Source organism: Zeus faber (assembly GCF_960531495.2).
Source record: "Zeus faber genome assembly, chromosome: 9".
NCBI lineage: Eukaryota > Metazoa > Chordata > Actinopteri > Zeiformes > Zeidae > Zeus > Zeus faber.
Genome location: NC_137197.1, coordinates 12,420,584 through 12,436,947, shown reverse-complemented (window position 1 = coordinate 12,436,947; position 16,364 = coordinate 12,420,584). Strand labels below are relative to the sequence as shown.

The following is a 16,364-nucleotide window of genomic DNA, read 5'->3' as shown; positions in this document are numbered from 1 at the left end:
TGTCCTGTGGTATCTGGCACCAAGACTTTAGCAGCATTTATTAGCATATTTCAAAGTCCTGTAAGTGACAATGTGGGGCCGCCATGGATCGGGCTTGTTGTTCCAGCACATCCCACAGATGCTCCACGGGATCGGACCCTATCCCCCCCGGCCATCCACAGGACACCTTCTTCCATTGCTCCATGGTCCAGTTTTGACGCTCTTGGCCCATTGTAGGCGCTTTCGGCGGTGGACAGGAGTCAGCATGGGCACTCTGACTGGTGTGTGGCTACGCAGCCCCATACACTTTCTATCACAGCAGCATTAACTTTTTCATCAATTTGTGCTGCAGTAGCTCTTCTGTGGGATCGGACCAGACGGGATAGCCTTCGCTCCCCACGCGCATCAATTAACTTGCCCTGACCCTGTCGCCAGTTGTCCTTCCTTAGACCACTCTTGGTAGGTACTAACCACTGCATACAGGGAACACCCCACAAGACCTGTCGTTTTGGAGATGCTCTGACCCAGTCGTCTAGCCATCACAGTGGGGCCCTTGTCAAAGTCGCTCAGGTCCTTACGCTTGCCCATTCTCCTGCTTCCAACACATCAACTTCAAGATCTGACTGTTCACTTGCTGCCTAATATATCCCGCTTGACAGGTGCCACTGGAGCGAGATGAGAAATGTTGTTCACTTCACCTGTCAGTGGTTTTAATGTTGTGGCTGATCGGTGTGTGTATATATATATTTTTATTATCAAAAAAACGTCTTTTTCCGTTTTTTTGTACAAACTGAACCTTGCACATTCAGTCGGTTTGTGGCTACAGATTTTTAAAAATGGTGTCCATAAAATATGCTGCGCGTATTTGACCAATCACAAATGTTTAGTGCTGCAAGGCCCATCCCTACAGTTCTTGGACTTTTGAAAAGGACTACAGACTTCTTGGTTGCTGGGACTTTATCCTCTGAACTAAATTTAGACCCTGGTTCCTGTGGTGGAAACGCACCGAGTCCCTCCAAAGGTTCCTAGTTCCTGGGGAAAGTTCCTGTGGTGGAAACGCGGCTTATGTCGCTTCGGATTTCCAAATGTTTTTCTATTGAATAAATGTGAATTTTCTCTGCTGTGAACTTGATTTTCCAGCCCGGAGTTGAAGGAAACATTTAAAAACACTGTTTTCATTTCATTCATCCTAGAAGTCCAGGGCTTGATGCCGCTTCCCCTCTCGCTCTGAAAACAAATGGACAAGAGAAACTACATGACAGCACGGAGCCGGGCACTCTAGGAGGAGGGCGTTAAAGTAGAGGGAATGACACCGAAAGGAAAAGGGAGGAACATTCCGGTAAAAAGGGGAAGGAGGAGAAAAAAAAAAAGAAAAAAAAGAAAAAAAGAGTGAAGATACCTCTGTGTCGGGCACTTAGGACGAGCTCTGGCTCCACCAAGCGCGGCAAAGACGGAAAGTGTGAAAAAAGGGAGGAGAGAGAAAGAGAGAGAGAGAGAGAGAGAGGTAGAGAGAGGTAGAGAGAGAAAGACAGACAGGTACAGAGGCCAGGTGAAAACGGCTTCAAAACTTCCTGTGAAAGAGGCAGCATTCCCCTGAGCAGAGCGCGGGGCCGGGTCGCTCGGGCCGCCTCGGAACAACAAACAGACTTTGAGGCGCGCTCGATTCGCCAGCAGCAAATCCAAAGTCAGATTTCAGACTTTCGACAAATCAAGCGCACCTCAACAATCTTAAATCTCTTGAGTGAGTTAGTGGGGAACGGCGTGACTCAGCGTTGAGGTCACAGCAGCCAGCTCGGTTAAACAAGACACCGCCCCAACCTCCCCACCCCACCGATACTAAAAAATACTAAAGCGCCACCGCCTGGTCGTAAACTAAACTGCAACACTGCGAGATGACTCATGCAATGTAGGCTGTACAGGGGAGGATCACATTGAAGCGAAAACAAGCTGTAACTAACTAGGAGGTAACAGAGCTTCTCCTTCATGCGACCAGGCCACCCCACCCTCATGCGTCAAAGCACATGCAAAAATGTGGGTTGAAACGTACCTGTCTGCCATCTGTGGAATGATGTAGTGGCCGTTCTTGTGATCTGAGAGGAGAGGCAGGGACGGAAATTACGATCGCAATAGTTAATGCCAATTCAGCCTTAGTCTCTGCAACATTTGCGACAGAGCTTGTCAATTTTGCGACTTTTTGTTGCAACTTTTTCCCACATTAAATGTCTAAATCAACAGATCGCTTAAACTTGTCCCCGAGAAGACAGACCCTCACCGGCATCACAAGGTCACTGGTTTTATTTTTATTTGAAAGTTGGTTTTTTAAATTATTTATACATTTCTATAAATAATTATTAACCTAGTGAGAGCACAGTATTACAATTTTTGTAACGTTGAGCCCATGGGTCTTTATGTTGACAAATTAAGGATGAGTATTTAAATATTTACAGTTGTTTCTGTGATATGCAGAACACTTATTATAGGACGCGATTAAGTATCCCTCTTCATTTATTGGTAATTTAGAAAAAAATCAAATAAAACTACTTTTTTATTTTACTTTGACGTGAAGTTTTTTTTGCCAGTTCCCATAATTTAACATAAACAGAACACCCATACTACAAGTTGGGAAATTGCGTTGCAAGTTTTGAGAAAGGCCACTGCAAAAAAAAAAAATCAAGCATTTTAGGTCAGAACAATCACACAGATATATCAAAAAACTCTGAACAGAAGTCTGAACAGAAGCAGAATATATTTACTTGACTTAAGCGAATTACAGACAATTTGAACGTGTCAAGCAGAATAGAAAGAAGAATTGCAGAAAATATAAGAAAGGAAACAAAGTTGTAACACAACAAACAGCCTTGAAAGGGGTACCTAACAGCAGCCTTTTCAGAAGTGTGTTGCTGCAGCCTGTCAAGCGTGCTCACCTGGACGCCGACCACACAGGTAGAACGCTAGCCGGTCCGTCAGCTCGTACTGACACTCCACCAGCCGCTCCGCCAGCTCCACCTGCCCCGCTTGCCTGGAAAAAACATCACCACCATCTAATAAATACTGAAATAAAGAAAAGGAAAACAGCGATCCACCAAACGCCTGCATCTGTGCATCTTCCACAGTATATCGATATATTTTTTAGTGCCCATTTCTTCGCAATAATAGATAAAAAAAAAAACAAAAAAACAGCGAAAATATTTTTATTATAACCCTCTCATTTCAAGATTCAGTCTATAATATTGCATGAACGCTTCAAAAGTATTCCCCAGCATGCTGTAATATTGAGATTGAGATTCGATTTAAAACCACTGTGCCATTTGATTTTGTCAGCTCTAATGAGTCTTAACATGCATTTTTGGGTAACAAAAAAAACCCCATCTGAATTCATATTAAATCCTGTATTAGAAATTTGACATGCATTTATTTGAACTTTCTGCCAACAACTGCAACATCTTAACAGTGGACATACCAAGAACACCTTTCACACGTTTATGTATACGAGAGCTGTCAACATTGGCCAAAAATCACATTTGAATATTCCTTCTGAAAAAAAAACAAGTTCGAAATTCTATTACAAAATGATTAAAATGTTATAATTTGACCAACTCTAAGGCTGTGTTATTGCACGTTAGGCCTCGGCGATGGTGCTAAATTTCAATCGTCCAATTGCGGCCCCCAGCTGCCACCGCCTCCGCCTCTGCCTCCTCCTCCTCCTGCTGGATAGTTACACAATTCAGTCCTTTTATTTTGCTCCTCTGCTCTTTTTTCTTTGTTGTGAGATTTTAGAAAGCGACAACAAAAAATGAAAAAGAAGAAGAAAAAAACCCAAAACAACACCTAATTAAGTGATTGTAATAACCGGACATCCGCGCAGCCCCCGGTGAGGGTGCTCCGTCCCGGGCCACAGTGCGCTGTGCGGGGGCGTGTGCTGCTGGCAGAGCCTGGAACACTTGCAGAGACCGGACGGAGCCTCTTCCAGAACACTGCGTCTGTTTTTATTTACAGTTTGTTTATTTATTTAATGAGCATAAAGCATCTGCACCTGCTCAGCTGCTGGATGAAAAAAATAAATAATAAACAATCTAAAAAGAGGGCACGGAGCGGCGCACAGACAAAGCTCATTCACTTGTGCACACAAAGAGGATGTATGTGGACGTATGTGTGCACCATTTTTAGAAAAATTAATAACGCTGCTGAAACACTGCATTTTTCTTTTTTCCGAATGTTAATTTCCAGATTCTAATGTCTTTTTTTTTTTTTTTTTACAATTCGAATAGCATTTGAATATCAAACCATTGTTTGACAGCCCTCGTGCATACCCTGCAAAAACTTCCAAAAATGTCAATCAAAGGCGTGACGTTGACATTTTGCCTCAAGGCCTTCCATTTTGGTATGGTGGCGTACCTGGCGTAATCCATGGGCGTGCGTCCGTTGATGTCCAGCGCGCCGGGGTCAGCCCCATACACCACCAGCAGCTCTGCCTGCAGCACCTGGCCCGCTTTGGCAGCGACGTGGAGAGGGGTGGTGCCTTTCTCCTGGAAGGGGGTTGGGGGACGGACAGACATGACAGACAGGGAGAAAAAAGTCAGAAATCGCTAAAAGCCGGTAAAATAACCGGCCGGAGTGAGAGTTTGTGTTTTCCTGACCGGGTGGAAGAAGTTGGCCTGGGCTCCAAGGGACAGCAGCCGCAGACATGTCTCCAGACTCCCTGTCCGGACGCTGGAATGCAATTGCTGAAGATAAGAGAAAAAGTCATAGAGAGGGGGTTATCAGCCTGTATGCGCGCGCGTTTGTGTGTGTGTGTGTGTGTGTGTGTGTGTGTGTGTGTGTGTGTGTGTGTGTGTGTGTGTGTGTGTGTGTGTGTGTGTGTGTGTGTGTGTGTGTGTGTGTGATGACAAGGTGCTTGTGCTCAAGTGCACAGCTCCTGTGACTTTCGCACGTGCGGGCTAATTAACCAGCTTAACCAGGGGCCGTGACCTCCGCGCCCGTGCGACCTCTGACCTCTCGCTCACCTTGCTGAGATCCTTGGTGGTGACGCCGTCGTCGTCGCGGCAGGGGAGCTTGTGGACGAAGGCCAGCATCTGGTACTTGGCGCGGATGAACTCCGACTTGGTGGGACTGTGGGACAGGGACAGTGTTTAGGAAAACATGGCAGCACGGGGGGATAAGTGGACTTGGGTTTGTTTCGAGCTAGGGAGGGAAAAGGCCTCGTCATATTTAGCGCCCTGGTCTGCTTAGGGTTCCTACAAATCAACATGCTTTGAAAATATTAAATATTATTACTGTATTTTGAGATATTATCCACTCATATTGTGATATACTGCTTCTGCATAGACATATTTCTGTTATATATTTGTTTTGAAATCACTATCGGTGATCAGGTATTTCTCGTTAATCTAACAGGGTTCATTCTGGCATTAGGCAATAAAATTAAATGACTTTCAAGTACTTGTTTAAGCACTATTTTTTTCATTTTCAAGGACTTCCCACAAAACAAATTTGATCAATTTTCCATGTGATCTTCATTAATTTAAATATAATATGTTATTGTTTCATTGTATACTATTTATATTTGTGATCCTACTACTACCTACTACCTCCTACTATAAGTGCCTATGTCCAGCCATGCTGGCTTAAATTTACATTTTCTTGGTATAATCTATATCATAAAAGCGATTCTGTATTAAAATGTATTACGTTACGATTTGAAGAACGAAACTAGGGGGAATATCATAGGTTTTCAACGACAGTTTTTTTTTAAGGACTTTTCAGGCACTTCAGCACAAAAGGGGCTATTTTCAAGGTATTCCAGTACTCCAATTTCCGAGGATGAAATGCAAGCACTTCAAGCACCTCAAGGACCTGTTAACAACCCTGGAATTAGAAAAATGTTGTACTTTAGCCAAATAACGTATGTGCAATATGCAAAAAAAATAAAAATAAAATGTACGCAATGGCTCACTTGTTTAAGAAAGTCAATGAGCAAATTGTGATTGGTTAAGGTGGCAGTGCATGGAACTACAGAGGAAACTAGCTGTTTTTATTGTAGGAAATGTAGTTGTGGTGTTTTTTTTGTTTTGTTTATTTATTGCCAGTTGTATAGTCCTGCGCAACATTTTCCTAGTCTTAGCGGTCTTGTCTCCTTGGGCGAGTTCAAAGCCGTGTGAAAAGACTGTTACTGAGGAGTAACAATTGTTTTCCGTGGACTGGATTACTCCTGTGCCTGTGTAACCGGTTATTGTTTTTATTCTCTTCCAATTGGTATGTTATCTTGGCCAGGCCGCCCACGGAAGAGGGATTTTAATCTCAAGGCACCTTCTGGTTAAATAAAGGTCAAATACAGAAAAAAAAAATATATATATATATAGTGCAGAGCCAAATGTGTTTTTTCTCTATGTGCTTGAACACAGATTTTTGGGCAACTTCTTGTTTTAGGCAACGTTTGTAATCGGCAATTTTACACACAATGAAATTGACATAAAATATGCCTTTAGGGGAGTTTTATACAGTTACTCTGTTTTACAGCGCTGTTGGTACGTAAATACGTCATGTGTGTGCATGAGGTCAAATGGCTTCTAAACCTTTTCTTTTTAATCACTAATCACTTTTGTTTACAAGAGGGGTTGTGTGGTGTGGTTGTGGTGGTCGGTGGACTCACTGGACTTTGTCCTGAGGGTTGGGTTTCCTGCGGCCACTCTGCACCTGAGCTGGGTCCAGCAGACTGTGCTCCCATATGGAGTTGGCCCCGTTACTGGCCAGGGTTTGCACCATCTGAAACACACACACACACAAAGCACTTCAACACGCAGCACACTGGAACACCGTTACAAAACACCTGGCAAAAACACACCGTGTCTGTCTGGCTCTTTGTGGTGGCGTCACACGGTAGTCACTCAGTGTATCCGCATGTATTACAATAAAAGTCTGTGGTGTGGGGACGGTGTGTTTTGAGCAGCCATACCTGTCCTGGTTCTGGGTGATTGGGGGCCGAGGATCAGAGTGGCTGCATACCCGTTGCTCGGTGGTTGGTGTAACAAACAGCAGGTAAAACCCCCATCCCCACACACACTCAGGAGAGGTGCCCTTGTCATGACACGTGTCCATCTGCTCCTGGGCTTATTCCATCTAGCCCACTCTCTACAATAAACTGTGTGTCTGAAACCCAGTCGTCTGTGTCTCTGTGCCGGAGCTCCCTGAAAACGCCACTTTGGTGGCGTGTGGTTGGCGAAACTACCACAAAGACACATTCTGGCTGAAATGATTAAACTTTTCCTATTAAAAAACACAAAAAAACACAAGAAAGTATTCCTGACGATAAAAAATAAGTGTAACTAAGTGGTGTAATCGTTTATACGGTGGTATCTTGAGTTACGAGCGCACTAACATACAAGCTTTTTTGTATTGATTTGCGAGCAAAAATGTGAGTTACGAGGAGCGAGCTTCAGGTGCACCGCTGCTGGTGGGCGTAGCGAGCGAATGCGGCCGGCATCCCGCGTCTCACTCCTTTACTTCACGTAGTTACCTGAGCGTGGAAGCATCTCTTTTGTGTTTTGTGCTTGCGATTTGTGCTTTTTGTGCAGTTATTTTGCCAATATTTTTTTTTCCAAACCATGGGTCCATTGACTTAAAGCGCAAAATAATAGAAAAACATGAGCGAGGTGTGCGTGTGATGGAATTTGCGAGGCAGTATGAGCGTAGTACTTCTACGATATGTACCATACTGAAGCAGAAGGAGACTATTACGCCAGCCAAGGGCGTTAAAATAATGTCTAAGCTTGCGGACCACTGTCCATGAAAAGATGGAGAATCTGCTGTTGGCGTGGTTGACGGGGAAGCAGCTCGCAGGAGATAACGTGACGGAGGGTATCATCTGCGAGAAGGCAAAAATGATATATTGTGAGAAACCTACTTTCAAATGATCTCCTGGTTAAGCAATATTAAAAGTTAGTGAAAACGTGCTCTGAATAGTAAAAACTGGCTTAAACTAAATCTGAAACTGGTATGGACCTTCAACAGTTCAGAAAATAATATATTTGTTATAGTAAATTATCCCCCCCCAAAAAGTCTGCAATACCCCTTTCTGTAATACCCCACTCCAAGTCACTCCAACATCGCCCCAAGCCAGTCCCCGCTCCCCGCCGCTGAAGGACCGGTGCACGCACCAATACTCCAACGCCGCTTCTACTGTAGTGTTGGGTCGTTCATGAACGATCCGATTCTTTTGAACGGCTCAAAATACTTTTTTCAAACTGTTTTACAGTTTTATGTCGTTGTTTGTTTAAGTCGCTGTCTCCTCTACTGTTTTGCGCTCAATCACACTGGCACCACGAAACGCCCCTTTTCCGGAATGTTCTTGACGTCGAATGTGACGCACCAGAAAAAAAAAAAACTTTCTCCTGGCAATGGGAACGGTGTCAAACGCCTATTTTTAGCGGGTTTACACAGGTTTTTAAAAGCCTGGTCAAGCCGCTAATTTTGGTGTGAAAACAAAATAACATGCACTGGAACCACAACTAGAAGCGTCATTTGGGCTCCACATCTGGTATGTCTGCCAAGGTTGCCATCTTTTTCTAACCATTTGCCTTTTTGCTCATTTTGTGCAGCCCTCGAGCCAAGAGAGACCAAACTATTTCTGTGGTGACATACTGTCGATTAACACTTGACTTCCAAACATCCATTCCTGATCATGTCGAGAGATAAAGATGAAAAAAATAGACTACAGAACCACATAAATTAAGAGAAACAGGTCAATGCTTGATTGAACAGGGCAAATTGACAAGACCTTTAATCATACATATAGTCAAAAAATGGATACCAATTCTATTCAACTCTATAATTCGATTCAATCCATTTGAAAACTGTAATATTGATACTTTGTTTGGAAGTTATCCGACCATTTTCAGCTTAAATCAAATACCACTGCAGTCTTAAAGGAATTGAAAAATTTCCTCCTCAATTCTGCCCAATACGCTGACCTATTATAGACACATAGTGCATCTTCTACGGTTGAAGTAAGAGCGGGACACTGAGCCTTCAGGCCTATTTGTGGGATAATGTACAAGCCGTTCCATGTGCCAGGGCCACAGGTAATTGCATTTCATCCTTCCCGGATACCTAGACCGAGACATTTCCCCTGATGTCCCTTGCCGGACCGGCTGGCCCCTGCGCAACATTCCCGGCGTCTCCCCGCTCGTCCACCTGCCCTCTTGCTCTCTCCTGTCCTGTCCTGTCCCCCCCGCCATCTTACCTGCAGCAGCGCGGGGGGCCATCCGCTGTGCCTCAGGTGCTTGACTATGGAGATGTGGCGGCCCAGGCTGCGGTGGACCGAGCAGCACTCGTCGCAGATCAGAACCCCTCGGTTGATGCTGGTCCATCCCGGGTCTTTCGTAGAGAGAACGAGAGCGAAAGAGAGAGAGAGAGAGAGAGATGGATAGCGATATATAGATATAGATAGATAGAGAGAGGGACAGGCAGATGGCCGGCGTTAGGACCTTTTAAAAAGCACACTGTGTATGACAGATAGCCCAGGGTCCTCGTGTAGGGCTCATTAAATGCTTCGCTACGACAGTCATTAAAGTCTAAACGAAGGCTCCTCTGGGTTCCCAGTCGTGACAGGAAAGCCCTTTAGATGCCAGTCTGGACACACTGATGGCTCTAATGACACCCTCCTGCAGCGAGGGACCAGGGTGACATTTGGCCTGGCCCCCCGGAGCACATGTGATGCGGGATTGAGATCATTTGGGGGTGTGTGGGGAAGGAGTGTGACAGGGAGATAGGTGAAAAAAAAATTATAATGCCCTTCCCTACTGAAAGTCACACACAGGCTTTGAGCCAAGTGTCATTACTATTTCACGCCATTTTCGATTCTCCTTATTGATTTTACTTCGTTGGTCCCCTTATTGATTCTGAATGTATAAATATTAATTGAGATCAAATATTCATAAAAACAGTATTTACATTGTTTTTAACATGCACCGTTGTTGCTCTAATACACACACACCCCTAAAATTAAAAAAAAATAATTATAAAAAAAACTATATACATATATATATATATATATGTGGACAAATGTGTTGGTACCCTTACAGCTCATTGAAACAATGCTTCATTCCTCCTGAGAAGTGATGAAATTAAAAACAATTTCATCATGTATACTGGCTTGCCTTTGGTATGTGATGGAGTAAAGCAAAGAAACTGTGAAAAGAGATCAATTATTGCTAAGGAGATCAATTATATTCTAAAATGGCCTGGAAATTTGTTGGCACCCGTTAGAATATATTATAAATAATTAGATTATAGTGATATTTCAAACTAACTGTTTTCTTTAATTGGTATCACACATGTCTTCAATCTCATAATCAGTCATTCAGCCTATTTAAATGGAGAAAAGTAGTCACTCTGCTGTTTGGTATCATTGTGTGCGCCACACTGAACATGGACCAGAGAAAGCAAAGGAGAGAGTTGTCTGAGGAGATCAGAAAGAAAATCATAGACAAGCATGTTAAAGGTAAAGGATATAAGACCATCTCCGAGCATCTTGATGTTCCTGTGACTACAGTTGCAAATATTGTTAAGAAGTTTAAGGTCCATGGGTCTGGAGCCAACCTCCCTGGACGCAGCCGCAAGAGGAAAATCAACCCCAGATTGAAGAGAAGGATAGTGCGAATGGAGCCAAGGAAAATTTCCAAAGAGGTACAAGCTGAACTCCAAGGCCAAGGTACATCAGTGTCTGCTCGCACCATCCGTTGCTTTTTGAGTGGCAGTGGGCTCCATGGAAGAAGACCCAGGAGGACTCCACTTTTGAAAGAAAAATAAACAAGTCAGACTGGAATTTGCTAAAATGCATATTGACAAGCCACAATGCTTCTGGGAGAATGTCCTTTGGACAGATGAGTCAAAACTGAAGCTTTTTGGCAAGTCACATCAGCTCTATGCTCACAAATGAAAAAATGAAGCTTCCAAAGAAAACAACACCATACCTATTGTTAAACATGGAGGAGGCTCGGTTATGTTTTGGGGCTGCTTTGCTGCGTCTGGCACGGGGTGCCTTGAATCTGTGCAGGGCACAATGAAATCTCAAGACTATCAAGGCATTCTGAAGTGAAACATACTCCCCAGTGTCAGAAAGCTCTGTCCCAGTTGCAGGTCATGCGTCCCCCAACAGAATAATGACCCAAAACACACAGCTCAAAGCACCCAAGAATGGATATGAACAAAACATTGGACAATTCTGACGTGGCCTTCTATGAGCCCTGATCTGAATCCTATTGAACATCTATGGAAAGAGCTGAAACATGCAGTCTGGAGAAGGCACCCTTCAAACCTGAGACAGCTGGAGCAGTTTGCTGAGGAAGAGTGGGCCAAACTACCCGTTGACAGGTGCAGAAGTCTCATTGAGAGCTACAGAAATCGCGTGATTGCAGTGATTGCCTCTAAAGGTTGTGAAACAAAATATTAGGTGAAGGGTCCATGCCATTTTCATTTGGTTTATTATGAAAAATATTCTGTTGAATCAAAAATCAAAAGCAAAGTCTGATTTCTATTAAATATGGAATAAACAATGATGGATGCCAATTAATTTTGTGAGTTTCAAGTTATTTCAGAGAAATTGTGAGTTCTTATTTTTTCATCGAAGGGTACCAACAAATTTGTCATTGTCTGTATATTGTACACACAGTGAGACGCCGGAGGAGAGGAAGACGTGCAGGTGCGCTCGTGTGTCTCCAACAACTCGGACTTGGGAATATTTCTCCCTAATGTGCATTCACTGTGCAACAAACTGATGAACTTAGTTTGGCACACGCTCACACACACACACAAACACACACACACACACACACACAAAATTGTTGCTGATTTTCCCTAAAGGGACACACATATAAGAGCCTCCCAACAACAGTATACTTCTCGGGGAAGATCACACAAGTTGCTAGATAGCTACAGCAGAAACAAAAAGTATCCAGCTAGCCGACATTGATAAGAGGAATCTTTAGCCTGGTGGCTTACTGACCGGGGTTAATAAGGTAGGGGACTGATTACGAATCAAAGCAGGGCCTCCTCTCCCATGCATATAAAGTATTGTTACTAACGCCTTCCTTTTTTAACATATGCTACTTGTGGCTCTAAGAAATTTGAGCGTGTAGACCATTTGTTCTTGGCTCCGTTTCCTTGGTTCACAGGAGCCGAGAGAGCCAGATGATGTCTTTCTGCACAATAGCAGAGGTGTCCAATGAGCGTAATGGTGTGAAATAATGTGCTAGGTTCATTCCATAAAGTCAGTGTATTCAGGGATAGACGTTTTGATGTGTAGGACTATTGTGTTGTATGAAAATGCAAGTTCATATCCAAACACAAACACAGAAAGGGCACAAACATGTTAAATCTGACCATTTATCAGCAGCTTAAGCAGCTTGGTATAAATCCAATGGCACCGTAGTGGCAGCTTTAAATGTCAGACCTACTGCTTTTCTACAATCATTTGGCACTTCAGTAAAACTCACTTCGTACTTTTGAGTGATTTGCTTTGGCCTGCCCGAAGTGACATATGGGTGGGGATTACAACGTTGGAGGCAAGGCAGTGGGTGGTGGGTTGCGTACGAGGGAGGTGAGGATCGGGTGAGGAAGAATGCAGAAGGAAACGAGACCGGCCTATTGAAGCTCAGCCACACACATGAGTCATGATATCTGGATCATATTCATACCCTCAGACACACACACACACACACACACACACACACACTGTTGACATTACTCACTCTCGATGTAGGGATAAAAGCGGAAGGGCTTCGAGCGTTAATGGAGCTGAAATTGTTTATCAGTTGATGAACTCGTTATTGTTGTCTGCGAGCAGCAAATGCAAAATGGTTTGCGGGAGAAGCTATAGTGTCATTTGGAACAGTAGCCCATAAGCTGTAAAAGAGCGGACTGCAGCAGTTTAATTCCTTAATCTGTGTTATAAATATAAAAACGCTCCCAAAAAGGCTAAGCTATCCGCCTGGCCTGTCGAATCAATACTGGCCCCAACCATTAAGCAATTAGAGGGCGATATTTGATTGGAGTGAGAGTGTTGGCAAGCAACACAATTCAGGTTTGAGTTTGACGACTCTTCTTTTCAGATCTGCTGTATGGCATCGACACATTGTTTGCCAGGTGTGCTCAGAGTGCAACAGAATAGGCTATAATGACTAACCTTACCGTAAACTAAAATTATACATGTGGCTCGTGAGAAAGAAGGCTCGCTATGTGTTTTGGAGCCATTCACAATGGAAGCCGCGTTCCCGGCTTACTCCCATTATACACAGGAGAAGGCGACCGGCTCTTAGAATCTATTTCAGCAACCATACTTAACTCCCACTTACTGATCTCAGCCACTAATGGGCAGGTTTCAATTCACACAAAGGCTTTTTTTTCATCACTTAGCCAGCACTGTTGAGAAGAGCCTATTCTGGTTCTGAAAATATGGGGCATGAGTCTAGGCCGCCAATCAGACAGAGGCAGGGTGCCACATGGGACACTTTGACGTCCTAAACAATCACGAAAAAGGGGGCGTCGTGGGTTATACATCCACCGACTCTTTGAAGAGTCTTCATGACGGCTGCGGTACCCAGCAACAGCAACATCACACGTTCGTCTGAACCGCAGGAGTTTCCCACTTCAAGGCGGTGTTATTCTGTATTATTGCCATAATAGGAGCGCCCGGCCATTGTGTGATGTTTGGGTTGAGCAGATATCCTCCACGCCGTGGGGTTATCCCTTGGGTATGACAGAGACGGGTGGAAGGTGCAAGGTCAGCATGTTGTCAAGTGCACCGTGCGTGTGTGTGTGTGTGTGTGTGTGTGTGTGTGTGTGTGTTGGTGGGGGACTGTAGAACATCTCAAGAGGCGCGCGGTCGATACACCAACCATACCACTGACCTAAATCCAACAGGTTGGACTGTTCCAACCGAGTGAGTCTGTTCTATAAAGGTGAGTTGTAAGCTACGCCGCGAAACATTATCCGCGCTCCACTTTCTAGCCCCAAGAAAATGCCCATGTCAGCATCAGCGGCGGTTTCATACGCGTCCTGTTTGAATAACCGGAGCACACCCGTGAACACGTCTTTCACCTTCCGTTTGCAAGGGAAGGGGATCTTACGCAGGTACGGAGAAGAAAGGGGGGGACGGGAGGGGGAGGAGGGGACGGGAGGGCGACAGGAGGGGAGAGGAGAGGGGGGCGTGATTGTTGCAGGCAGGTAAGCAGTGTCACAGCAGGGTCTAGAGCGTCAGCTCACGAATCACCAGACGCAACACTAGGGACGACGCGTCCTGGAACGGGCGAGCAGCAAGCGCCGCCGTGCTAAGGTCACTCCCATTCAAGCTACCGCCTGCGTTCTTAAAACGTGTACATGCGTATTAGGCACACGCACATTCCGAAAAATGAGGAGCAGCTGTAAGAGAGAGGGCAGCTGTCATTACAAGCATTTATGCAAACACACACACCTACACAGACACACACCTACACAGATAGACACACACACACACACACACACACACACACCCCTAAGTATGTCTATGTTAGGATGGGGGAATATGGGGCTATGAGATTGCATGTCCTCAACAATGGAGAAGGATGTATTTGCATGACGGCAACTCAACCCCAACACAGTAAAGAAATAGGATTGGAAGCAGAAAACCCAGAATCCGCATGTGAATCCGCGTCCGTTTCATCAAGTTTCATATTTTGGGTTGGCTGTATTGCCTCAACTTGAAACCTTTCCTTGAAACAACCGTGGGCGGGTTCCAAAAGCTTTGGCATTACGGCAAAACTGAAATTATAACTGACAAATATTATTGTAGCAGAGAAGTCATGTTGCTGGACTCGCTCCACATGAACCCGAGGAAAAAAGGATAAAGAGTGAGTGACAGCTTGCCTTCATTGTTTCCACCCTGGTGCACATACAGTGTACAGATTTTACTCTCTATCTATGTATCTATGTATGTGTGTATCTGTGTATATAATGTATGCAACTTGCACAATTTCCTACTTTAGACAGCGTGATATGGAGGTTTGCTGTCTATTTTTTTTAATTCTAGGTTTATTTTATATTGCAAATATTTCAAAAAATGTAATTTTTTTTAGCTTATTGCCTATTGGAATTTTTATATGATTTTTTTATTTATTTATTTATTGTCATTACTTGACTTTTGCAGCCTATTGTTTTGATTTGTGCTTCTATTTCCACAGTTCCAGCAGACCACTGTGGTTCAGACCTGTAGCAGCAGTTAGCTAGCGCAGTGACAGCTACACCCAGCTCCACACCGCAGCACAATCCCACCACCAACATAAGCACGGGTCGTGGAGTTCAGATGGTTTGTAAATAAGGATCAGTGTTACGTGCGTTATTGCCCGTACACGCTGGGATATGCGAGTGGTCAGAAAAGTCGGTGTCAGCCTAGGCTAACTCGCTAGCCGTGCTAAGCTAACTAGCTAGCCGTGCTAAGCCTGACGTCTGGGGAGCGGAGTCCGGCGCTGAAATCAAAACAAATTTGAGGCCTGCGCGGCAGGCCACTTTCCTGCGCCGCGGACCCGGCTGACAGTGACCGCGGCCCGGACCTCCCGACACACCGCGCCGCCCTCCCCGACGCATTGTCCCACAAGCATCCAGTATTTGTGTTTTTCTTCTTCTTCTTTTTGTCCCTCTTACCAGGGGCGCTGCAGTCGGCGCAGACCTCTGTCCTCTGCAGCTTCCTGGACATCGCTGGGCCGGCGACCGAAGTGTTTTTTTTGGAAATGATGATGGGCGTTCGTTCGCTCGTCCTTCCCCGAAGAACCGACCGACGTCCGCCGTCTCTCCCCGCCGTCGCAGCAGCAGCACCGAATCCCCCCCGGAAGCCGCCGGGCGATGTGCCGCTAGCCACCAGATCGGCTCCTTCCCCAGCAACTGGTTTCCCGCCGTCCTCGACCAGATACAGCGCTCGGTCCACTCACGGGTCCCCGTTCAGGAGGATTCGAACTGTGGTGGTTTGGGGGAAAAGTCCTGGATCCCTGTCCGGACGGGATAGGTCGGTGCTCCGCATCGGCAGCAGACAGCGGCGCTCTCTACCTGTCACAGTCCGCACACACACCCTGAAGCCCAAACCACGCTTTAATTGACATTATACACACTTTAATTTACATTATCCGCATTATCCACGTTATACACAATATCCAAATTATCCACATTTGACACATTATCCACTTTACACACATGATAAACATCATCCACATTATACACGTTATACACATTATATGCATTATCCACATTATATACATTATAAGCATGATACACATTCACATTATCCACATCATACACATTATCAGTATTATACACGTTATACATATTATCCACATTATCCAAATTATCTTCATTATCCAAAT

The 16,364-nt window shown here is 44.7% G+C and overlaps 1 protein-coding gene across 1 annotated transcript in view; it reads right to left on the bottom strand.

Moving 5' to 3' along the window:
• The window catches only part of git1 (G protein-coupled receptor kinase interacting ArfGAP 1), a gene marked incomplete at its 3' end in the record, with an annotated part of 33,031 nt that extends 17,163 nt beyond the window's left edge, over positions 1 to 15,868 (bottom strand). Inside the window, exons 1-8 of the mRNA XM_080007454.1 lie at positions 15,652 to 15,868; positions 9,218 to 9,351; positions 6,629 to 6,741; positions 4,983 to 5,088; positions 4,617 to 4,703; positions 4,375 to 4,505; positions 2,904 to 2,998; positions 2,027 to 2,069 (exon numbers count right to left, since the gene is read on the bottom strand). Of these exons, the coding sequence (XP_079863580.1) occupies positions 2,027 to 2,069; positions 2,904 to 2,998; positions 4,375 to 4,505; positions 4,617 to 4,703; positions 4,983 to 5,088; positions 6,629 to 6,741; positions 9,218 to 9,351; positions 15,652 to 15,703 (761 nt within the window). The 5' untranslated portion in view covers positions 15,704 to 15,868. The remainder of the gene's footprint in view (positions 1 to 2,026; positions 2,070 to 2,903; positions 2,999 to 4,374; positions 4,506 to 4,616; positions 4,704 to 4,982; positions 5,089 to 6,628; positions 6,742 to 9,217; positions 9,352 to 15,651) is intronic.
• Positions 15,869 to 16,364: the final 496 nt, after the last annotated feature.